Source organism: Cotesia typhae, unplaced genomic scaffold, assembly GCF_013202065.1.
Source record: "Cotesia typhae breed Kobodo isofemale line unplaced genomic scaffold, CoteBio_Ctyphae contig_26, whole genome shotgun sequence".
NCBI classification, from domain to species: Eukaryota; Metazoa; Arthropoda; class Insecta; order Hymenoptera; family Braconidae; genus Cotesia; species Cotesia typhae.
Genome location: NW_027423732.1, coordinates 1,557,377 through 1,583,003, shown reverse-complemented (window position 1 = coordinate 1,583,003; position 25,627 = coordinate 1,557,377). Strand labels below are relative to the sequence as shown.

At 25.7% G+C, this 25,627-nt stretch overlaps 3 protein-coding genes across 9 annotated transcripts in view; 2 read left to right on the top strand and 1 right to left on the bottom strand.

Annotated features, from left to right (window-relative positions):
* Positions 1–4,347, top strand: part of Cpx (synaptic transmission protein complexin) — a 66,051-nt gene extending 61,704 nt beyond the window's left edge. For 3 of the 5 annotated variants that reach the window (XR_012478881.1, XM_074240192.1, XM_074240189.1), the window contains exon 6: positions 3,116–3,329. Coding sequence is in view for 2 of the 5 variants with exons in the window: in XM_074240186.1 (XP_074096287.1) it covers positions 3,116–3,246 (131 nt within the window). In the remaining 3 variants the exon portion in view is untranslated. Of the gene's footprint in view, positions 1–3,115 lie in introns of all 5 variants that reach the window. The other 2 variants (XM_074240186.1, XM_074240187.1) reach the window with 1 other exon arrangement.
* A 3,601-nt stretch (positions 4,348–7,948) lies between these two features.
* Positions 7,949–25,204, bottom strand: LOC141525169 (uncharacterized). Of its 2 annotated transcripts, none has more exons than XM_074239541.1 (5): positions 24,980–25,204; positions 24,262–24,906; positions 22,034–22,906; positions 21,834–21,975; positions 7,949–8,048 (listed from the first exon to the last, which is right to left on the bottom strand). In XM_074239541.1, exons 2-5 carry the CDS (start codon positions 24,852–24,854, stop codon positions 8,019–8,021), a joined length of 1,638 nt encoding a protein of 545 aa, XP_074095642.1. In that variant the 5' UTR covers positions 24,855–24,906; positions 24,980–25,204; the 3' UTR covers positions 7,949–8,018. The 2 variants fall into 2 exon arrangements, with proteins under 2 accessions (XP_074095642.1, XP_074095641.1); XM_074239540.1 differs by lacking the exon at positions 7,949–8,048 and adding an exon at positions 19,098–20,691 and having other exon boundaries at positions 24,980–25,203.
* Positions 10,824–18,313, top strand: Nvd (cholesterol 7-desaturase nvd). Of its 2 annotated transcripts, XM_074239609.1 has the most exons (6): positions 10,824–10,959; positions 11,046–11,130; positions 13,593–13,759; positions 13,851–14,014; positions 15,758–15,936; positions 17,244–18,313. In XM_074239609.1, exons 2-6 carry the CDS (start codon positions 11,053–11,055, stop codon positions 17,916–17,918), a joined length of 1,263 nt encoding a protein of 420 aa, XP_074095710.1. In that variant the 5' UTR covers positions 10,824–10,959; positions 11,046–11,052; the 3' UTR covers positions 17,919–18,313. The 2 variants fall into 2 exon arrangements, with proteins under 2 accessions (XP_074095710.1, XP_074095709.1); XM_074239608.1 differs by lacking the exon at positions 10,824–10,959 and having other exon boundaries at positions 10,966–11,130.
* Positions 25,205–25,627: the final 423 nt, after the last annotated feature.

Sequence of the window (25,627 nt, the reverse complement as noted above, 5' to 3'; positions counted from 1 at the left end):
AAAAAAATCTCAATTTTTCAAAATTTATCAATCGCAATGATTTCAAATTTTGATCATAACCGAGTTCCACATATAAGAATCTAATTCTAAGAGCAGGAAGCGTTTTTTCAATTTTTTCGCAAGAATCTAATTCTAAGAGCAGGAAGCGTTTTTTCAATTTTTTCGATTTTTTAATTCGGATGGTTCAATTGCCCCGTGGTTTAATTGATCCCCTACACTCAGCTTTTTAGTAGATTTCATAAAAATCTAACTATTGTATTTGTCCTCATGACAAATTTGTCGAGTTCAAATTTGAGCTAAATCGGTCAATAAGTTTAAAAATTACAGCATTTAAAAATTTCGAAAATTCCATATTTTTACCTTTTTTCCTCCAAATAACTTTTGATCGCGTCGAGATATTTAAATTCTGTAAAATCCATCTCAATGCTGAAAAATCAAGCTTTAATTTACATATTTACATGTATTTCTACGCTGAAAAAAATCTATTTTGGTGCACTCATAATTTTTTCTTCCATTTCGGCTGCCGAATGGTCTTTTTTTAATTTTATTTGTGTTTCGGGTGAAAATTCACTAAGTACACTAAGTAACTTACTGCACAAAGTTTACCAAGTCCGTACTTTGACCACATATGTCTTAATTACAGTAGAGTCACCTCTGCTTTTATAAATGACCGTAATTAAGTTTGAAGTCGTAGCTTTCTTTTATAAACTTAAAAATTGACTTTAAAATCAGACATTTTCAGTCGATTAGTTACGATATTAAATAAATTAATTGCTCAACTTCGGAAAATGAGTGATTACCCAACATTGCGAACTCGCGTCCTAACGTTAATTGATATTAATTAATTAACTGACCAACAGATTGCTCATTTTCCAAATTTTATTATTTTTAAAACAAAAAAATTTAACTTGAAAAATCTAGTAACATTTTTAAAAATAAATAATTATTTAAAAAGTGTATATTGTGCATTGCTGTGAAAGCTATTGATATAACAGGACAATTCGAATGAAGAAAAGCTCTGATAAAATTAATTGACAAGACGCTACGATTCGAGTTTGTCAGTCCGTTTGAACCATTGTTGTGGCCTAATAGCAGCCAACTCTATTACCAACTATTATTATTATTATATAATTATTATTATTAATTGATATGAAGATGAATAAAAAAAAAAAATTGTTGAAATTCTTAAACTCTAAATCTCACTCAAATTTTAATGGCCCAACTTATTATTATTATTACTATACAACCCTTTCTACTGAATTTTCAGAATAACGAATATTCCTGTTGAAAATTGTTTCTTTTTCTCAAAAAATATAAAATGAAAAAAAAATCTTTGATAATAATACTAAATAAAACAAAAAAAAAAACGCCACCCTCAGCTCGTACAAAGCAACGTGGCACGTGATATCAAAAATAAATAAATATTAAATTTAAAATAAAAATAAATTTAATATTATAAATCTACAACTTGTTACTCATGATTCGTATTACATAGAGAAAATTTCTGCAAGATAATTCTTATTAAAGAATAATAAATAATAATAATTAATTAATTTAATAATTAAATATTGTATATTTAGATGAAAATAAGATGTTAAATACATTCTCTTCATGTTTAGAACGTAATAAATTTTTTGTTGTTATTCTTTAGTTATTTTAAATTAAAAATAAAGAATTTTTAATAAACCCACCGAAAAGTTTAAATTTTCAGCTTTTAGAAGTTTATTAAATCTTCACGTTTTACTGATTAATAAATTTAAAAAAGTCTACACCAGCATTGAATAAGTTAATGATCATTATCGGTAAATCAGAATCATGTTAGATTGTCAATTTCGGCATAAATTGACTCAGAAAAAACATCAACTCATAATTTAAATGAAAAATATGAAAATACTAGAATTCAAATTTGCGCGCGCAAGCGCCTGAGTTTGAAAATTGCGAATATTTTCATTTGAAAATTTGCGCGCGAAAATTTGAATTCTAGTCTACTTAAAAAAAGATTTTAAAATTCTTGACTATAAAAAAAAATTTTATTGCCGATTGATGGTAACTACAATTGAGCTGCAAGCAAGAATTTTTTATAAAAATTTGGTTAAAAAAAAACGCTCGTTTATAATCAAATAATTTCAAAAAAATTTTGATAAAAAATTGAATTTATTTAAAAACCCCAAAAACTGTTTTACCGATTGTTGATCACTTCTAACTTACTGATCATCGATTATCGGTATAACCGATCTATCGGCGAAAAATACTTGATTTACAATAAAAATAACCACAAAACCTGTTATTAAACAAATCTCTTTAACATTTAAAAAAAGATGACTATTCAGAGACAACGACACAACGCATTATTAAATAAGTAATAAATAAAACCAATATAACTAAATGAATAAAACGTAATCAGCATTAGATTTGAATTATAATATTTACATTAATTGCATTAATATGTTATTAACTAATTATTTAAAAAATTCATTATCAAATGGATTGAAGAAAAAAGAACAATTATTATTACATACATAATGAGAGTGATGATTATTATTAAACATGTACTAATAAATTAGTATTAAATTATTGATTAATTATATAAAACATAAACGATCATATAAATGGAGTGAGTTTGGTTATTAGTTAAATAATTAAGATTAAACGTTGAAAAATAAAATATGGTGTTTAAGCTTTAGCTTTGTACGTGTATGAATGAACAAAGTCAAACAAAAAACCAGTTGAATTTTGGAATAATAACAAACAAAACCAGTAATTTAAGTGCCCTGTATAAGTGGTCAAAAAATAACTTGAAAAAAAAAATGATTAATCCACGAGAGAAAGGGAGAGAGATTGATTATTAAAACACAATATAAATAATTGAATAATAAATAATCATTTTTTAACTGCCATATTATTTGGTATGAATTGTTATCAAAATAATTGAAAAATATAAATTTATTAATTATTAAATAAATTTTACACCTCGAGCGGACTTGTGCGATTTTTCGGATGTAAAAATTGTATTTTTTTTTTTTCAAATTTCTAGATCAGAAATAAAAATTTTATGTAATTTGTGCAGGAAGATGTTAAATTTTATTTAAACACGATTATTTTCTTTTATTTTTAGCGGAGCGCATCTTTTTTTCACGAATAAACCATGCGGTAGCTTGGAACGTTAGGAACTTGTCACGCGCATGCGCGTCGGTTGTTCTCATGCGCGGGAAGAGCCAACCTCTACGAAAAATCGGGAATTGTTGAATATATTCGAATAATTATTAATTGTTGTTTTGCGAACAAAATTAATAAAAGTAAATAAAAAAAAAAACAAAAAACTTAATAAATAATTATAAACAAGAAGCAATACTGTGGATGCCTATATTTATTATTCTTTATAATAAAAAATAAAGTAAATAAATAAAACTACGTTATTTAATAGTATGAATTTAAAAAACACGAACCAAAAAAACCCGAAATAAGAAGTTGATAAATAAATGAATGAACGTCGAAAATTAAAAATTTTAATTGCAAATAGCGTGCCAAAAAATCGCACGAAACTTGCTGAGGAATTTGTTTTAAATTGAAAATTTTTTAAAATTCATTTTGCATAATTGTGTTATTAGTTGAAATTGAAATTCTTGTATAAAGTACATTGAAAAAAAATATATTATATATATAAATATATATATAGTTGGCTTACAAGTTGAACGCTGGAATACGAGCAAAATTTGTTGTTAAATGTGATTATAAGTAAATTAAAAAAAAAAAAAAAAAAAACCCAATGAACATAAAAATACTAAAAACAATAATTGAAAACAAATTGATAAGAGTAACGATAATAAATAATAATATTATATATTGTTGTTAGTTATATATATGTATATATACATTTATAGTTATATACATGTATATATATATATGTATGATATGATAAGATATTACACATTACAAAATAAAATTCCAGATAATCGAGAATAATTCACAATTCAATGGGCCCTGAGTGATTTACCGAAAATTGACTAGACTTATTTATTTAAAAAAAACTTTTTTAGAAAAATATGTAGGGATAAATTTATTTGAGCCTGACCAAAATGTTATCTTGACTTGTGCTTTTGGAATAAATTAATAAAAAAAATATAAAAAAAAAAATAATTCGGGGTCATGTATTTTAATAAATAAACAAAATATCAATAGAGGAATAGAAAAAAATTATAAAGAATCAGAACTAATAATAATAACAATAACGATACTAATACTAATAACAAGAATAATAATGAACAAGCGTATATGTTATTTAGTTCTAATATCACTGATGAATGAAAAAAAAAATAATTAACATAATAAAAATAAATAATGTTAAAATTGTTGTTACTTATTTGCCTGTCCTTGAATCCTTAATCTTTTTTTTTTTTTTTTAATTTTTTAAACAGTTGTAATCTTTTTAATCAAAAAAATAAAGATTTTAAAGAGAAAACAATTTTTTTCATCCCGTGTAAAAAAAAATTGTCCTAAAAAAGTCATAAGTGTGATTATTTTCTCGCTTTTTATTTTAAAAAATAGTTATTATAAAATTTGAAAACATGAACAATTATCATGAAATTATAAGGTTTAAAGAAAAATGGAAAATTTTAAAATGTTCAAATGTTATCATTTTAAAATATTACAATTTTTTAAAAAAAGCGGGAAATTTTAAAATATTTGAATATTAAAAAAAAGCGGGAAATTTCAAAATATTTAAATGTTTTAAAAAAAGCGGGAAATTTCAAAATATTTGAATGTTATCTGTCATTGTGATTTTTTTTATTATTTAATTTTTACGTAATTTGTTTTTGATTGATTCATTTTCTATTTGTTTGTATTAAACTTTGTAAATGAGGCTGTTATTTTAGCATAACTCGTCTTGTGAACGCTTAGCTATAAACCCTTTTACCTTTAAGCACGCGATTTAGTTCTAATATCACTGATGAATGAAAAAAAAAAAATAATTAACATAATAAAAATAAATAATGTTAAAATTGTTGTTACTCATTTGCCAGTCCTTGAATCCTTAAATTTTTCAATTTTTTTTTTTTTTGTATTTATAAGCAATTAATCAAGATCGGTAAGAGTGACACGTTGATCAAGATAATTGTGATAAGTCAAAAAAAAAAAGGAGACTTGCTTATAAAAAAGTGAAGGAAAGAAGAAGCGGAAGGGAGGAAGATAAATTTCCAGGATTTTTTTTCCGTCTCTCCAAGATGACGGATAATGTTCTGGCGATTAGAAACCAGCGAAATAAGATTGACGGAGATTAAGAGCTCGACTTAAATATTAGTTCACTTAATTACGTAACTTTCTTTGGACAAGTTACTATATTTGACAGTAATAAAATTTATGTTATTTGGGGACTAATATATTCATGATAAATGGGTTTCTGAGAAAAGTTAATTTTTTGGTTTCTTGTAAGTTGTAAATTTAAATATTAAATCTTGAATAGTTCAATCGATAGAACGTAGTTTATAAATAGATTTGTCGAAAAAAAATTTTTTTTATTTAGATTAAAAGTAATTTATCGATTCGGGAGAAATTTAGAGAGGTTGTTCTCTGTATTATTAGTAGAAGGATGTACCTCAAGTTTCTGAGATTTTATGTGAGTAAATAAATTTTATCCGGGGATAGAAATTGTCTAAACAAAAATTATTTTCATTTTCACTGTTATTTATATGAATTATAACAGAAGAATAAATAATAGTTTAAAAAAACTAAAAAACACGCTTTTTATAGAAAAACGAACTGAAAAAATAGATAATAAGTTTTAATAAATTTAAATTAAGAATAGTGTTAAAAATTTTAATAAATATAAATTAATAATAGTGTAAACAAAAAAAAAATGTATTTTATTTAAAAAAAAGCGTGGGGTGCATGGGTCACTAGATATAAATATTCTATTGACAGACATGAGCAGAGTGATTATCATTTTTATAATTTCTTAAAAAGCACCCCACGCTTTTTTTAAAATAAAATAGATTTTTTTTATTTGCACTATTATTAATTTATATTTATTGAAATTTTTAACATTATTCTTAATTTAAATTTATTAAAACTTATTTTCTATTTTTTTAGTTCGGTTTTCTATAAAAAGCGTGTTTTTTAGTTTTTTTAAACTATTATTTATTTTCTACTTTTTAGTTTGGTTTATTTATAATAGCTTGTTTTTTTTTTTTGAGTTTTTTTAAACTATTATATGCTTTGTTGAATTAAAAATTCTCTTTGGTATTCGAAAATTTGTCAATATTAGATAAATCGGCTAAAGATAATGGTTGGAAATAAAAATTTCTGCCTTATCGACTATAGATGAAAATTATATAAATTAACAAAAATCTTATTTTGCAAATTGAAAAATGGAATAATTTTATCAAATTAGTGTATTGTCATCGGTCCTCGATAAATCTACAAAGTTTGAACGAAATCTGGCCGTTTAAAGTGGGCCAAAATCGCGCCTAAAGGAGTCGGTTACAAACAAACAAACATACAGGTGAAGCTAAAATAAAGCGTGTAAAAATGAGATTATTTCTTTTAAAAAATTTACTAATCAGAACTGGAGATAATTAAAGATTAAAATATAAAAAAGAATTACTGCATCTTTTGTAAAAAAAATTTTTTTTTCAAATCATATTTCATTACAAAAATACTTCAATGCGCATCAAATGGCTCATAGTTGCGCAAGTCAAAACATCAACAGCAAATAAAGTGCACTTGCTGTTGGAAACAGATACTACTCGAAAAGTGAATCCAATCGGTATTTAATTTGGAATTGAACTTGGAAACAATTCAGAATTGTTTATATTTTCATGAAAATCACTAATTTGAACTAATAATTACATCTGTATATATTAAAAGTAGGGTCAAATAAGTTTTACTTTGAAATCTGTTCAACTACTGGGTACTTTACCTTATTACTTCTTTTTAATTCACTTAGTTTAAAAAGAAATTACTTTTTTTAGGTATTAGTCTATCTTCAACACACATGCAAAAACGTAGACAACCAAAATTCTAAATTTGAATTCTAGTTTTTGAAAATTTTCAATTTTCTCAGTGGGAAATTAAAAATCATGAACTCTAATAGAAGATGACTATTTCATAACCGCACAGTAGCGAAAAAACCGACTAATAAACAAGCCACCAATAATAATATATATAACGGTTATTGTTATCATTGTTGTTATTCATATTTGGTAACATGTTGTTATATATACACCTGTAGTAATACATGTTTGTCGACTTCGTAACTTTAAGGAACTTTTTTTCTTTGTAATAATCTTCTTGATCATTTTGTCTTCATTCTTTTTATATTTATTTAATATTCGTGAACACGAAACAAGAGAGCCGAATGGGAGACTCCAGACAGGAGACTAAGAAATAACACCACACGATAACTTGTCAATCGAGATATATGTATATAGGCATATATATATGTATACAGCTAATAGTACAAACGAGTAAGAGAGAACGACGGATAATGAAAGTGAAATAAAAATTGAGAAGACGAAATAAGAAAACTAAAATAAATGTAAATTAAAGGAAGGATTAAAAATAAAAAAAATTTTAAAAAAGGAATTTTAAGAAGAGGAAAGACAAGCTACCGAAGAAACTCCTGTTCACAACTCAGTATTTTTACGTCCGTCGGCCACTGAGCAACTAACTTGTATTTTTAATTTTTTCTGTTTTTATTTATATTTTTATTATTTTCTTCATGTTAACACGTGGGTAAGATTACATATTCTTCTTTTATTTGATATATTTGAAACATATACTTCTAGACCTGACAATTTCTTAATTTCGTATTAGAGTACATTTACTTTTAATTTTTTCACAAGTTTAAAATCATTTTAAGGTAGTATCCTCGCCAGAGTAGTTTTCTTATGATTTTTTTTTAATTTTGGCAGATTAATGTTCATATAATTCTGCATTGATTGGCGCAATTTGAAAATTTTTGACCATCTAGTTTCAGAGATATTTAATTTCAAAGTTTAAGTTTTGAACGCTCTTATACATTACGGTATACGGGATATCCAAAAGTTTACCTACAAACATTTTTATATCTCAGAAACTTTTCTTAGGATCTTTTTAAAAAACTAGAGTAACGTTAACTAACAACTAAACAATTTTTAAAAAATAATTTCATTGATAATTACCACACAGTTTCACAAATATTTATTAATAAGTAATGAAAAATTTACCAGACTTTAGCCGAGATAGGGATACGTTAATAAAGCTATGGCAACAACCCAAGTTTTGTGAACCGCGAAAAAAGTATGAGACGCGCATGCGCTGAAAAATTTGAAAAGTTTAATGTACGTCAGGTGTAATATTATAGTTATTAATTTTATTTATTTAAAAAAAAAAATAACAATGATTATTTTATGAAAATAGTATTTTTCTATACTTATTAAAAATTAAAAAAAGTTAACAATTTTAATATAATAATATGTACCAATCTTTGATAAGTTATAAAAATAATAGTCAGAAGAAATAATAAAAAATAGTAAAATTCTCGTTTTTAAACGATAGCTCCTATCGACTTCAAATTTGGTAGGAATCTTCTGTGAGAGATGTAGAAATAATCTATCAATGAATTTTACGATATCTCACCCCACAGAGGATTGCAGGGGTAGGTATTAACAATGAACTTATTTAATTTCCAAGCTATAGCTCCTATAGACTCCAAATTTAATAGAATTCGTCTACATGTGATACAAAAATGATCTAAGAACGGATTTTTCACCGAATCACCTCCAATAAAGATCGCGGGGTGGGTGTTAACAATAAAAAATCTTAATTTTTAAAATATAGCTTCAAAAAGCTGCAAATTTGGTAAGGATCTTTTATTTGTCATGTAGAGATCATCTCAATACGGATTTCAATAAATTCTACTTCCGATTCGATGGAATGTGGAACCAGTGTAAATCAAAATAATACTCCAATTGAATTTAAGGGGTTATATCCACTTGTAAGTTCGAAAAAATGTGTTTTTTAGTTAATTTTTTCTGGAGAGGCTTTTTATTGAATATATACATAAAATATATGAATATTTAGCGAATTTAACGTATTCTAAGAATTCATATTTTATCAATAAAAATATTGGGTTCCGTCGTTCCTGTAGAAGATCTCCTGAAGGTCCTCCACCAAAAAGGTGTCTGGCGGTGAGGAAGATATCTCTGATCCAAATTATTTGGAATAAAAAAAACCAAAAAGATTACTTTTAGGATAGATAAATACAGGTAATGATCGAAGAAATAGTCAAAATTTTGATTTTAGACAAAATGGCGGTTTCCCAACAAAAAAAACCTTTTTTTGCACGAAAATTTACACTTTAAAGTGACTTAAAAAATCGAAATTTTTATCAGAAACTTTATTCCTTCGATCATTACCTGACAAAAGTATCTAAGAAGATCCTGTGAAAATTTCAAGTCAATCGGTCAAGCCGTTTCGGAGAAATATTCCTCACAGACTTTGAAAACATCGTTTCAAGAAAAACGCATTTAAAGTTTTAGCTATTATTTAAATTTACGGTTCCGCCTACTTTCAAACGCTCGGAGACGTCTTTACAAATACGCTCATTACTCCGAAACTATTTACCGGATTACTTTGAAATTTACAGACAATATTCTCGAATATATATACATTCAAAATATGCAAAAAAAAAAAAAATTTCGATTTTTTCAAAATTACAAGTGGGGATATAACCCCTTAAAGTCTAGATCTAAAACTATAATTCTATAAAGTGCCCAGCGGGCAACAGCTAGTAATACTATAGATCTCCAATAATACAATCTTATAATTATTCTCCTATTTTCTAGTGCTACTTAAGATTTAATCCAATTTTGTTTGCAAATACTTTTAAATCACGACACTTTTTAATTGTGATAATTCTATGTGATACGTGTTTCTCATTACTTCTAATGGGTTTATAAAATCTTTTTGTTTCCGTACGGATTATATAAATTCCTAAACCCGTATTAAGCTTACGTCTACGAAAGATATATAGAGTAATCCTATACAAACTTTTTCGTAGTATAAGTAAATATTAAATCTTCTATTCATTAAAAATACTAAAATTAATCTTTAATTTGTACAATAATCAACAGTCTTGTATTTTTCATGAATAATTAAAAGTATTATCATCCAAAATTCTCCAAAAATGCATTATTCATGAATAATGATGTTTGAAAAAATAATAATGTTGAACTTCTTTGATAAAATAATATTTTTATAACTTTTTACTCACAACCACAATCAATAAACTTCTTTTATTTCAATTAAATTGACATTAATAAAAATCGTAATTAGTTTTAGAATCTTAATTATTTTTTCAAGGCTAAAACTTAAAAAAAAAAATTTTTTTTTTTAATTGTATTAATAAAAAATAATCAACGACTTCCGAAATTAAAAAAAACCGCCTGTAATTATTTTTGTTTTATTGTTTTTTCATTTCCAGTTAAAAAAAAAAAATACTTTTCGTTAAATTCAGTCAAAGATGAAGCGCTCGATAAAATCGTTAAAATGCAATGTAAGTTACGGCGTGTACGTTTCAGTAGATGTTAATGAGGCAAGAGATCGGTCAAGAGATGAGATAAAAGCGCTGAGGCAGAAAGATATTGATAATAAATGGATTTATGTCCGAAGTATGTATTATGGATGTTAAGACGAAAAAAATTCACTTAAGTAGGGATAAATAAGAATCTCTGACAGTTTACTTGGTGGATGTGCATATTTGAAGAATACATCTCAAAGTGACTACATAATAAACGATCGCTTAACATACTTACGTGTTTACTATCACGTATACCAAAAAACCGAGACCTATTTTTATCTTTTTTTAATGGAAAAATTTTTTTACAGCCAAACGTAAGGTAAAATTTACTAAAACACATCTATTAGCTTCCCTTGTTGGGTATAAAAGACAACGTCATTTTCAAATCAGTTTAGTTTGCCGTAAGTTCATTGGATTGTTAAGAACATCGGATATTTGATTTTTATCAAGCGATTTTTCTTTTAGCTTTTTAATTCTATTGTTTTAGCGACAATATGATTGAATGGGTTATCGGTGTACTCGCAGGATTTTTGGTTTACTTCTTATTTTTCCGGAAAATTAACTATATACAGGTAAGAACTTTTTTTTATTTTTATTCATGAAATTTTTACCAAAAATTCATTTTAAAATTATTACTTTTTATTGATGAAGGAATTAAAACGGGTTTTATTCAACAATTAAAAATTGGTTGAAATATTAATAAAATATCAACAAATGTATCGGAAAAAATTTGAAAGGAAACTCGAAATTATTGTCGAAACAAGAAAAAAATATCTAAGAAATTTTTGTAAAAATTATTTCTTTTAAAATTTATTTAAAAAGAAGGTAATGATATAAATTTTAGGGGAGAGAGGGGTCAATTGAACCAAAAAAAGTTTAGTAATTTTTTTACTATTCGAATTAAAACTAAATAATAATTTTTTTTTCTTGGAATGATAGTTTATTATGTCTACTATCATTATCAATACATAAATTAGTCAATAAACAACGTGAATTTTTAAAAATTATTAATTTATCCAAACGCATCGAATGGTTCAATTGACCCCCGCTTGGGGGCAATTGAACCACTGCTTGGGGTCAATTGAACCAATAATATTTAAAACTCAAAACCCGAACTTTTAATAAATAATATATTAATTGTTACTTAGTAATATTACCGTTGCATCATTTTAATGCACAGATATTATATTAAATAAATTAAAAATCAATTTAAAAATAATTTTCATTATAAATTCAGTTCATCAAATTGTTAGGTTATTTCCCTGAGTTTTTTCACGTAGAGTCAAGATGCGCGCGCATGTCCCATGCTTCTCCGTATGGTTCAATCGTCCCCGGGACTGCTGGTTCAATTGACCCCATATAATTTTATAACAATTAATAGTAAATAATAAATAAATAAACTATTATATCACTATAAACAAAGTTGAGGATTATAAAGTATAAGTATATAGAACGACTACAATTCAAACTTTATCAATTAATTCAAAAATTGAAATATTATTAAACAATTTGTCACCAGCCGAAAAAAAAGTTTACATGCCTAAAAATAAAAAAATCTCAATTTTTCAAAATTTATTAATCGCAATGATTTCAAATTTTGATCATATTCAAGTTTAACATATTAGAATCTAATTCTAAGAGCATGAAGCGTTTTTTCAATTTTTTCAATTTTTTAATTCGAATGGTTCAATTGACTCCCTTCTCCCCTATATTGTATATTTTTGCTGAAACTATAACTTTAATAAAGTACTTCGAAAGTTAAGTAAATTTCCAAAGAAATTGAATATTTGATACGTGACATTGAATGTGTTTAATAATAAATGGAAGCATTTTTTTTTATATGGATTAAATTTTAAATTGTACAAATTTAATAAAAGTGTGACGTTTTAAGCTTATTAGTATTTTTTTCCAATAAGAATTTTAGCCGGTTTTTAATAGAAAATTAGTAAAGTTTCGTGAAATTATAATTAAAAAAATCGTCTTAAAATTGTCTTAAAATAGTCGTTGGTTTAAGATCTTAAACAACTTATCACAAACCAAGACTATTTCAAGACTTTTTTAAGAATTAAAAAAAAAAAATTCCGAGAGCAGATTATTGAAATTTGGTTCTCGAATTTGTTATAAAAATTAATTTTTAGACGATTTTTGAGTACGCTCTTTTTAAATTGAATTTGAAATTGTTGAAAACTTATTATCGGACAATTTTAAGACTTTTTTAAGACGCTTCGTTTTTATGTTTCCGGGCTTTGTCGCTGTTAGCTCATCTTAAAATAGTATCGAAAAAATTTTTAAAAAATTTTTTAAGACTATTTTAAGATTTTTTTTTTTAACTATTTTAAGATTTTTTAAGGCTATTTTAAGATTTTTTAAGACAATTTTAAGATTTTTTTTAATTATTTTAAGATATTTTTAAAACTATTTTAAAATTTTTTAAGACAAATTTAAGATTATTTTAAGACTATTTTAAGACTCTATAATAATTTTCCAGAGCTGTCACTGTGATATCGTCTTTGGGAAACTAGTTTGACAGAGTTCCGCTAAGTTTTCTCCAGATTTTCCTGAGAAACCTTAAAAAGCCCGTAGTAAATTAATCAACGTACTATAATTTTGCAAATCTATATAAAAAAAAAAAAAAAAAACTTGATTAATTTTCTATCGAAAAATTGATTAAAAAATTATATAAACAAGTACCTCAAGTTTTTTCCTAAATTTGCTAATTTTCCGGGCAAATTTAATCATTTTTTTTAGTGTAAAAACGAATTGTACAAAAAGAAATTTTCTTTAAAATTTACCGATAAATTGAATTGTAATTACGGGACATAAAGCGGTTCTTAATTTATTACTATTTTTTAATTGAGAAAAAAAAATCATTTTTTTTTATGACGAGATTAAATTTATGGAGAAGCGAATAATAAAGTGTTCGGTACACTACAATTTAATTTGTTAAAATTAATTTTTTAAGAAAATTTTTTTCAGTTTGCAAACTGAAAAAAAAAAAAAAATTCAGGATTAAATACTAAAATATGTCTTTCAGACTTCAAAATTCGTACTTGAACGCGGAAAATATTTCAAAAGACGTAAAATTGGTGACTTGCCGCCAGTTTATCCAAACGGATGGTTTGGAATTCTTGAAAGTTCTGAATTAGCTAAGGGACAAGTCAAACATGTCAGCGCGCTTGGTGAAAATTTTGCAGTGTTCAGGTAAAAAATTTTACAATACACAAATAATCTCATTATAAATATAAAAAATATAAAAATTTTGTATATTTACATAAAAATATGAATTTAATAGAACTCAAAAAGGTAAAGTTAGTATCGTCGATGCATATTGTCCACACTTGGGAGCTAATATGGCAGAAGGTGGTAAAGTTAAAGGCGATTGCATCGAATGTCCGTTTCATCATTGGACATTTAATGGCGAGGGAAAATGTAAAAGTATTCCTTACTCGAAAACAGGTAATTTATCTTTAATTACGGGGAAAAAGAAAAGTGGAAAAATTATAGTTTTTAATGTAAAAGCAGGTCCTTAGTAGAAAAAACTGGAAGGATTACACTTTACACTGTAATAATTAATACAGTAAAAAATATTGTTTTTGTGTTACAAATTTTTTGTGTTAAAATAACAGAAAGTTTGTCATTTTTTTTTATTGAATTTCAACAAAAATTTTTTATCGACTGTATTTAGCACAAAAATTGCGTTGATTTTTTACTGTTAAGATTCTATCTTGCTTTAATGCAATGATATTTGAAAATGCCAAATTTTACAGTTTTGATTGTAATTTTATTTGTTTTATTTATTTATTTATTTTTATTTGCATGAAACTTGAAACTTTCAATTAGTTTTATTTTTCAACAGTTTTTTGTTGAGAAATCCATATTAGTTAATAACTGAAACAGTACACTGAGTGAAAAAATTGCTTTTGAAAAGAAAAAAAAAGAACACACGTACGGAATTTTTAAAATTTTAATTTCTAAAAAAATGGCAACTGGTTGAAAATTTTCTCACTATTCTTGCTGTTTTTTTTTTTTGTTTCAACCCAGCCAAAAAAAATCTTTAAAATCAAAATTTTGCGTTGAGACTCAAATATTGTAAAAAAATATTCCCAATACCAAGGATTGAAACATCATTAAAATTGTAATTGATTTCTGTAAGAATTTTTAATTATAAATCAAAACAATTATATTTATGTTAACTCAAAAGTTGACTCAAAAATTTTAAGTAAAAAAAATTGTACCACCTAATGAAATATTCTTTTCTAAATAGTACATATTTTTTGCAAAGACATAAACTGATTTATATATAGTTTTTATATGATTTTTGTAAATTTTAAAAATATTTCCACAACAATTTTTAACGTTTTTAAAATGATTTAAAGAGAGACAATTTATTATTGCACGGTCATGGATTTATCGTAACATTAATGAATGAAAATTTTTTTAAATGTTCTGAAAATATTTTTAAAATGTCCCAAAATTGTTCCAAAAAAGTCCAAAAAATGTCCTAAAAATTTTTATCCAATTTTCGTGCAAAAATAAATTGTCTTCCTTAAAATCATTTAAAAATCATTTAAAAAACGTTCAAAATTGTCTTCAAAATATTTTGAAAAAGTTCTAAAAATATTTTTAAAATGTCCCAAACATGTCCTAAAATTATAAGGACAATTTAAGGAAATTGTCCCAAAAATGGTTAATAAATGTTTTATCCATCAATTCCTAGACAAATTTACAGCTGTGCAAAAATAAATTTTTTTTTCTTAAATCATTTAATAAACGTTTAAAATTGTAGTAAAATTGAAGAATTATTCTGAAAATTTTCATCAAAATACGTAAAATTGACGAGAAATTACTTAAATGCACTATTTTTTAATTTCTGTTTATTTCTAAGATGTCCTAAAATTGTCCCAAATTGTGTCACGTTTGGATGTCCCAAGCTTGGAACATTTTTGGGACAATTTTTTGTTACACGGGTAGGTACTTTACTTTACCTTATCAATTTCTTAATTATTCTTGAAATAAAAATTGAAACTAGCATTTTTAATGCAACTTATATGAAAAATATTTTACAAGTTCACACTCAAAGGACTTGGTTGGTATTTAAAACTGTAATAAATCCTATTTACAAATTAAATTTTTCCACTTTTCTTTTTTCCATGTAAATATTATCTAAGCTTATTACTGATTGAGATTTTAAATGTTTAGATCCATCACGAATGGAAACAAAAGCATGGCATTGTCGAGAAGTTAACGGGATTATTTTTGTCTGGTATCATGCGGAATTATCCGATCCTGAATGGGAATTAGAACCGATTCCTCAAATTAGTGATGGATCTTGGCGGTTTCAAGGACGAAATGATTTTCATGTCAGTTGTCACATTCAAGTAAGTCAAAATTAATTTTTTTTTTTTACTAATTTACTATTAAACTGAGAACTTTTGAGATATTTTTTCAAAAGAGATAAAAATTTCTTTAATTATTAAACCATTCTAATTTTTTTTCTTTTGTAAGAAAAATGTAAAAATAATTTTACATAAATGAATAAGAAGTTTTAAATAGATCGTAATAAACCTAAAAAAACACGTTATCACGAATAATATATGAAAATTACCAAGTGAAATTTTTTCGAATCAGAAATCAATCTTGCTAAATATTTACGCAAAATTATTCTCTTCAATTTATACATCGAAGGTATAAAAATGAAATTTAAATTAACTTTATTTTCAATGCATTAACCGATTTAAATCTAAGATTAAATTTAAAACAGTTTATATAACCAATTTTGAGTTGAATGTAAATTTTAGCACAAATCAAATTAAACTTTGTTTTAAATGTGATTTAATAGTTTAAAATCAGCTTATTTTAAATTTCAATATTTCCACTTTTATAATTTAAATGAAAAATATGAAAATATATCATGTAAGCAAACCATTCGTAACGTGATTGGTCGAATATATCATAAGCATAAAAATATATGCAAATCCTAAATTTATGCGCCCGCAAATTTGAATTTTAGTTTAAAAAAAAAAGAAAAAATTTCACATGGAGAAAATTTTTAATATTACTTATCTAATTTTTTAAAAATATTTTTTGTCATAATTTAGTTATTAAAAAATCGACTTTTATAATTTAGATGAAAAATATGAAAATATATCATGTAAGCAAACTATTCATAACGTGATTGGTCAAATATATCAAAGCATAGAAATATATGCAAATTTCAAATTCAGGCGCGCGCTTGCGCGCGCAAATTCAAATTCTGAAGTCTATTTTATTTTTATAAATTACTTAAATTAAATTTGAGAAGCTAACAATTAGAATTTGAGTTGTCTTACAGATATTAATATGAATAAAATTATTTTTAACAAAATATTAAAAATATAATTTATTAAATTGTTCTATTTTTTATTAAAAATAATTTTTTTTTATTATTAGCTTCTCAAAAAATTTGATAGGTTTTCTATCTACTAATTACCATCATTATTCAAGTTTTGTTTTTTATTTTTCAATGTAAAAGAGTAAAATAATAGTACTTTTATGTTATAATACCAAGAATAATACATTTTTATAAATTTACTCCCAAAATCGTTTAAAATAAATGTTAATAAGCGTGGAGCAGTAATTAAAAATTTTTCTACACTCATACTACTGCATTTAGTAATAAAAATAAAAAATTAATCTTTAATTTCAGGATATACCAGAAAACGGGGCAGATTGGGCACATCTTAATGCAGTACACGGTCCAGCGAAAATAAAAAAAACCCTTCCATCAAAAATAATCCGTCATTCATGGACCGGGACTGGATGGCGCTGTCATCAATCCTCAAAGTACATTGATGATTTTAGCGGTAACAAAAATCAACAAATTGTTAACGATGTTAAATTGCACATTAACAATATTAATATTAATGGTAATAATAAAAACAATAATATTAATAACCAAAGTAAAAAACATTGTGCAGCTATAAATTTACATCATAGTTTAGTATTATTTGAAAAATGGTCAATTATTAACATGAACGTAAAGGTAGAACAAATAGGACCGGCTTACGTAGAATTATTCCTAGATACAACATTTGGTCCGGTGTGTATATTACAAACAGTTACACCATTAGAGCCATTAAAACAACGAGTTACACATTATGTATATTCACCATTATTGTTGAGTCCATATGCTAAAATAATATTTTGGGGTGAATCTTTTATGTTTGAACGTGATATTGCTGTTTGGAACTATAAAAAATATCAAAAAAATCCAAAACTTGTTAAAGAAGATCACACCATTTCTTCTTATAGAAAATGGTTTTCTAATTTTTACACTGACAATAGTCCAACTTATCAATCAACACAATCGTTGGATTGGTAATTTGTTGCTATTATTATTTTTATTATTATTTAGTCAATTTATTTTTCATTTCTATATAGATTATACTCAAAAATAGATTTTTAAACTTTGTTCTTAACGAAATTCAATGCTGATAAAGATTAATTGAAAGATTTTTTGTTTACTAAATTTTATATCCAAGAACTGATTTTGAATTTTTAAATATCAAATTATTTTTAAAAATAAACTTCAAAGATTTTTTTTGGGTTTTGAATTCTTGGAAAAATTTAATCAAAACACGAATTGTAAAATTTTTTACAATTCTATAATAAAATTTAAAATTTGAGATTAATTTTTAGAAATTTTGAACTGTAATTTGTTATTTTAGTTTAATTATAATTAAAATTTTAATTTTATGAGAATTTTAGGTAATTGTTTATTTTTACGGCCACCTGGTTTTTTTTTACATTAACATTTTTATTATATTTTACAACAAATTTACTACTATGATGAAAATTTGTAAAAATAAATTTTTGGTGTAAGTAAAAAAAAAAAAAAATTTTTTTTTTTTTTTAAAAAAAAATAATTTTTTTAAATAAAAAAAAATAATTTTTTTTTTAAATAAAAAAAAATAATTTTTTTTTAAATTATTCTATTTCTGATGAACGTCAAAATAAAATATGTAATTATTAAAAACAAATTCTAAATAATAATTTTATAAGTTAAATAATTTTATACCGTAAAACTAACCAATTACTAAATTCCTTTCAAATTAAAAACTGAAATGCTAAGATATCTAATAAAAACAAAATATCTTTCAATTTTCTCAATTGACTTAAAAAATTCTAATTGAATATAAATACAATAGTATTTTTTAAATGGTTAAATAATATGTAGTGTTAATATTTTAATTAATTTAGTTCTTCACATAAGACTGACGCTATTAATTAAATATTAATGATATTAACTAATAACAATATTGTGTTTTATAATGTAAATAAAACATTGCAATATATAATGTGTATATTTTTGAATAATGTCATAATCATAATTGTTACTATTATTGTATAATTATACTGTTTATAATGTGATTTTATCTTCATTATAACTTATAACTATTAATAATTTATAATTAATATAATATAATAATCATAACTTTGTTTACTCATAATTATATAATTTTAATAATTATATGTTTGTATAAATTATCACAGGATACGCTTATTTTTTATTTATTATTATTTTATGCACATTCAATTACTCCTAATTGTTTCAGTGAAAAAGAAAATAATTGACAATAAATGCACTACTCGATTTATCAATTTATGTTGATAATTTAAATAATTTTTTTTTCAATAAATAAACTTTATAAAAAAATAAAAGCTTGTTCTTTTAAATTAAATACCAATAGCTAGCTACCAAATTTTTTATTCCCGTATATTGGAAAGAAAATTTTGCGCTCCATCGCAAAATTAGAGTGAAACATCAATTTTGTTCCATAATTAGAAATTTTTTGTAATTTATGCTTAAAAATACACCATTCTGATTTTTAAATTTAAAAAAATTATAAGCGGAAATTAAAAAAAAATTTTTTTTTATTATAAAAATTAAAAAATTTGACAGATGTCTGCTGATTTCAGTATGATAAATTTTTGATAAAAATTCGTCGCTAAATATTTTTTTTTTTTAATTTCTTCAATTTGTATCATCACAAATTATTCTCAAAATTCAGCGGTGTTTTTTTGTGCATCTATTACAAAAAAATGTAATCATATATTTAATATTAAATTTTTGTAATTTGAAAAATAAAATATAAAAAAATCAATTTATACTGATATTATGTGATACAAAATACTTTCTCCAAAAAATTGACTTTCGTTAAAAATTTATATTTATACATAAAAAATTTCATTTTTAGAAACTCTAAAAAATTATAAATGCAATTTTTTAAAAATAATTTACCCAATTTCAGTATCGTAGAATTAACTTTCAATTTTTTTTTTATTTTTAATCCTAAAGCGAAAATTAAAAAAAAAAATTCGATTAAAATTTTAGTCAAAAAAAATTATTTTTTCTTCTAAATGAATAAATTTGTTTAACGAAAGTCAACCTTTCAAGATAAATATTTTTGTCATGCTGGACCAAATCTAAAAAATATTTAATGGTTCAAATTTTGTGAAGATAAAAAAAAATACCTTAAAGATGTATGTAACAAAATAATTTTCTTCACAATTTCAACAAAATTCAATTAATCATTTTACGAATGAATAATTACTCTCACAATTAATTATAATAGAGTCTATAAACGCTACTGGTCTTGATTTAAAAGAAGATAAAAAATTAACTTTGTTTGGAGTAATAAAAATAATCAAAAAATATTAATAATCCTAAAACTAAAACAAAATAAGCTCCCAAAAAGAAAAAACCTTTTGTCAAAAATAAAATATCACTGTAAAATAAAATTCTTATAGCTACGCATTGCACGTAATTTATTGCGTAATGATGCAATAAGATCAGTGGGTTGTACAACAATAGAAATATCTCGACCGATAGCTTTCAACCGATCACTAGCACAGCTGTCAAACATATTCAAAGGGCGATTATTGACCTCAGTAATAGTCCAGGTAGTGTTAGATCCACTCGGTGCTGTGGGATCAGTAGCATCAGCGAGAGGTGATAGTCCAGCAGTCAATGCAACACCACTAACGCCTGATAATTCATTACCATTAACCTCTAATCCAAAGTCCTCATTATCCGTACGTTTAGTTAGTATCATTGCACGTGCATAAGGTAGACGGCGGACTATCACTTCAACCTGACATCAAATTTCGATTACTTCATTATTGTCGATAATTATAAGTAAAAATTTATTTTACAGTAGAACCTCGATAAGTCAAAACATTAATTGTAAAGTTATCAGAGGAATGAATAGCCACTGTGAAATTTCAAAAAAAAAAAAAAAATTTTTTTTTTTTTAGTAAATCAAAGTTTAAGATTATACAGAGTATAATCCAAGATTATACAGAGTATAATCCAAGATTATACAGAGTATAATCCAAGATTATACAGAGTATAATCCAAGATTTTACTGGGAGAAACGGGAGATTACAATGAGTATAATCTAGATATCACTCAGTATAATCTGGATTATACTAGCTACTATCTAAAAAAAATTTCACTACAGATGTTACTGAGTATAATTTGAAATTTTATCCAGTGAAATCTTGTTCTTTCCGTGTACTATTTAGCCATACGTATGAGTTAAGAAAGTTAGGTTACATTCAAAAATTTTTTTTTTAAATTAAATAGTCAATTTTTAATATTAACCCTTTAATACCCAGACTATAATAATTTTATTCACGGTTATTATTTTTTTTTTCAGTTACTACCTGATTTTTTTGTTTCCGAAATTTTTTATATTTTTTTTGTTAATATCAAAAAAATATTTCTATTTGTATTCGTCTCATTGAAATATTTAAGAATACTTGAAGTTTAGCCGCTCGGTTCTGTTCGGCTTTGTTCGGGTACTTTTATTAAGCGCTCAGTCGCCATTTTATTCACAGCGTGTTATTAATACATAAATTGCCTAGGTACTGGAGGGAAGATATAATTTTTAGATTAAATGTCTTACCAATTGTTTAATTCATGAAAATAAACTTTGCTAAATTGATATTTAAGTTACCAATACGAGAATCAATAAAAAAAAAAAATTATCAAATGAATGCGTTATATCTTCATTAAAAAATACTAAAATTGTCTTGTTATGCCGGCCGTTATATAGTATTAAAAACATCAACGAATTAATGATAGTTTAATTTAAAATTGTAAATAAAATAAATCTACTGCACGTAATTAATTTTTGATAAGAAGTTTAATATAAAACTTCATTTATCCTAAAAATTTTGACCTTATCAAGGTTTAAATTACCGAGGTTCTACTGCCTTAACTTAAACTTACCCTCGGTGTAGTAATACCCTTAAGAATATCCCGAATAGCGCTAGCTCCGTTTGGTATAACTCCAGCAACACTTATCACCATATCACCAACATGGAGGACATTATAAAGCAGCGGGTGTTCACGACACTTCCATCCAGCAACCCTATAAAAAAGAACATGGTCAGTCTATTTAACATTTCATAAAAAAAGACAAAACATACCAAATGGATCCAAATATATCAACAAAAGCAATACTATCTTTACAATCACGTCTGCCAAGTTGTAAGCGAACTCCAGCTCGATGGGTCATCTCACGTTTTAGCTGGGCTATTTGTTTTTCACGTAATGTCAATTGTCTAGTGGGATTCGAGGGTAGAGCACTAGGAACAGGGGATTTAGAAGAAATGTGACTTGGTCCAGATGTTGAGGCTAAGTGATTGGGTCCAGGGGACGCAGGCGGTAGGAGACTTGGTCCAGGTAAATTGGAGGCTAGGGAACTGGGTCCGGGTGCTGGAGACGCAAGCAAACTTGGACCAGGTGCTGTAGAAGATCCAGAGATTGATCTTTGTCCAGTTCGTCCATTCGATGAGCTAGATGACGATGAAACAGATAATGAAGACATTGCTGATGTTGAGGCACTGGGGTCACTTGAGACACTTGGAACATGCAGTTCTGGTGTTCCTGAACTGCGACACTCGATCAATGCTGCGTACTGATCAGTTGATGGCTCTTGATTGATGGTACTTTGGATTGTCGGTACTGGAACGTCACTCGAGCGGGATTCTTCTGTTATGCTGATTGGTATTGGGTACGAAGAAGCCATGAATATGTTCTCATAGCTGGTGTCATCATCGATACTTGATGCGGGTGTTGGTGCCGGTGCAGGTGTTGGAATTATGTGAGGACTTGAGGTCAGGGATCGCAGGCGCGATTGACTTGGTCTTGATCGACGCTCATCAAGGCTTATGTCTTCAAAGGTGAAGATTGTTGAATTCTGCTCGACAGACAACACTGATGATGAGGATGACGGAGTGCTGGTGCTTGAAATACTTGGAACTGAAGGTGGATCGTTTGGGGATGGAGATATCCATGATCTGGAAGAAATAATTTATTAGACTCAGGTTATTTTTTGTCGAAGATCCATCAGAAATTTTTTACCAAAATTCATTTTTTATTCATTTAAATTTAAATCCAACCATCAGAAATAGGTCACTTGATAATCTTATCGATAAAATTCAAGGTAAGATATTAGCTAATGATTCTTATCATGTAGAAAGAATAGAAACACTTGCCTACAATTAAACTTTGCGATAAGTTTGAATTTTACATTTATCGCTTGAAATTGATCAACAAAAATTATTGAGTTTTATAGATTTAGATTTTTTTGAAAAAATTTTTTACAATAAAATAGAAATTTTTTTTTGGAAAAGTTCTTTCATATTTTCATCGGACAAAATTTAACTAGCGCCAAAGTTAATAATTTTGAGAACTTCACTATCAATAATTTACATATTTTATATACGCCAATAGAAAAATTGTTTAAATTTAAATTATCTTTCAAATGTATTTTATTAATTTCTTATATGATCCCGAAGTTGTTTATCATTGAATTTGATCCGCAGTAATAAGCACGCAGTAATTGGGTCATTTACAGTAATTGGCACGCAGTAAGAGAGACAAGCTCCTTTTATGCCCACAGTAATACATGCATCTGAACTTTTTTTTTAAATGCTTATTATTTAAAGAAAATATTAGTTTATCGTACTTTTGATTTTTTTTTGAGTCAATAATGAGTCAAACTTTGGTCTAAAAAATATATATATATATATATATATATATATATATATATATATATATATATATATATATATATATATATATGTTATTTTTGAAAAATTTAATAATAATGCTTTTGAAGTAAGACCTACCGAAAAAACCACAGTAATACCCACACTTACCTTAGTATCAACAGAAATTTGCAAGAAAAACAAATAGAAATTTTTCTTAATTTTGAGTTTAAATTTTAACAAGCGATGATTTGAGTTTAAAATAATAACTTTTTTAAGTTAATCTTTGTCTTTATATTATCAATGATCGTTAATTTAGCAGACATTGATTAATTCTTAGAGTAATAACAAAGACGGAAAATTTAATAATAATAAAAAAATAAAAAATTTTCAAATCTAAATAGATGCATTTTTTTAAATTGATAATTTTCTATTAATTATGAAATTCTTGAAATTGCCACAGGCGATGGTCCTAATAAATTTTTTAAATAAAATCATTAAATTTCAAAATTTTGTAGTCGAAAAAATTTCATGAAATTTTCTATGAAATTCTTAATATAATTATACAAAATAATATTTTTTTGATGATGGAAAGAGTACCAATAACTTTATACTCAAATCCACTTTCTGGTAAAAAAAAAAAAAAAAAGCATTAATCTTACCCAGAAGGCAAAGGTGGTGGCGGTAGCGGACTAGTAGGATCCCTAGTAGCAATTCTCTCAGGCCCTCTTGAATAAACATTTTCCTTGGGCTTCAAAACCTTCATATCCGTAAGTTTCCTGGTGATAATCTGAACCCACTCGAGCATGGCCGAGTAAGTTGGTGCAGCGAGTCTGAGAACGCGATCATCAGCAAAGTTAATACAAAACTCATAGTCATGTCTGGAAGTAGCACACAAAGTAGGTGACAAGTGCTGGATATTCCTGAGCGAACTTGCCCAGACAGGCGAGTGAGTCGTAGACTGTTTCTGATCAATAAATCCTTCAAGTCTTGGTTCGACATCATCATGAACACAAAATGCGACCCAATAACGGTTTGTTTCTTTGTTATCAGTTTTAATTGTTTTTCTCAGCCAACCATTCTTGTAAATTTCACGGAATAAAATAGAATTTTCAGGCGCTGTCAGCTGCTGCGGGTGGTGATTCTGCTGGTGCTGATTTTGGTGAGATTGTTGCCGTGAATCCATATCACTATTATCACGACGGTAATCAACTGGTCGTGCTAATTCAGTCAGCAAACGTACTGCTTGAAGCATGTTTTTATTTGTGTAAATATTTAGCAACTGGTCAACTAATTAACTAGCAACACTATGAAAGAAAAAGATTTTTTTTTTTTAATTATTAATTTATTAAATTTAACTATTTTTATAAAATTACTTACAATCACGTTCAATATAAAATCATTTTAGATTTTAAATACTTTGGTTCAATTTTTTCTTTTTATAATATTTTTATTAATATTTAATAACTTAGGTTTATTAGGTTTTAATTAACTAATAAAACGTACGGAATTATTACGGACATTGTTGAGTCGCCCGAGAGAAAGTTCGTCTGTTACACTTATTTTATTGTTACTTTATTTTTTTTTTTTTTTGTTAGAGTTAAAATGAATCAATTGATGGATTAATTACTGTGTATCTACAATGTACATATGATATAGTGTATGTAAAAAAAAATATATGTAATTATTTAATATTCTTTTTTTTGCTGCCAAGTCGGTAACGCAGCCCCGGGAAGTGAAGAAATCTTAATTTTGCGGTACTGGCTGCAAATATGACGGAAATTGTTTTTATTTAAATTTATGCAGAAGAAATTTTTATTATTTAAAGTCAAAAATTATTTAATAATGAGAAGTTAATATTTTTACTTCATTTTTATGATTTATAAAATCCCTGCAGTAAAAATACTCGCAAAAAAATGAGACCTGATTCCTTATTGGTTGAAAAAAGGCGCGCGCGCTATTCAAATTTCTAGTAATTTAAAATAAGAGTCAGTTTATTTAAATTTAATCTAAAGAGTTGGAATTATT

What these genes read in the sequence shown, in the direction of transcription:
- Nvd (XM_074239609.1), top strand. Translation starts at nt 11,053, where the DNA reads ATGATTGAATGGGTTATCGGTGTACTCGCAGGATTTTTGGTTTACTTC. An exon ending in GAAAATTTTGCAGTGTTCAG is followed by an intron (nt 13,760 to 13,850) that starts GTAAAAAATTTT and finishes TGAATTTAATAG; the next exon opens with AACTCAAAAAGGTAAAGTTA. An exon ending in ATGTCAGTTGTCACATTCAA is followed by an intron (nt 15,937 to 17,243) that starts GTAAGTCAAAAT and finishes CTTTAATTTCAG; the next exon opens with GATATACCAGAAAACGGGGC.
- LOC141525169 (XM_074239540.1), bottom strand. Translation starts at nt 24,854, where the DNA reads ATGCTTCAAGCAGTACGTTTGCTGACTGAATTAGCACGACCAGTTGAT. An exon ending in CCACCACCTTTGCCTTCTGG is followed by an intron (nt 22,907 to 24,261) that starts GTAAGATTAATG and finishes TATTTCTTCCAG; the next exon opens with ATCATGGATATCTCCATCCC. An exon ending in AGGGTATTACTACACCGAGG is followed by an intron (nt 20,692 to 21,833) that starts GTAAGTTTAAGT and finishes ATTTGATGTCAG; the next exon opens with GTTGAAGTGATAGTCCGCCG.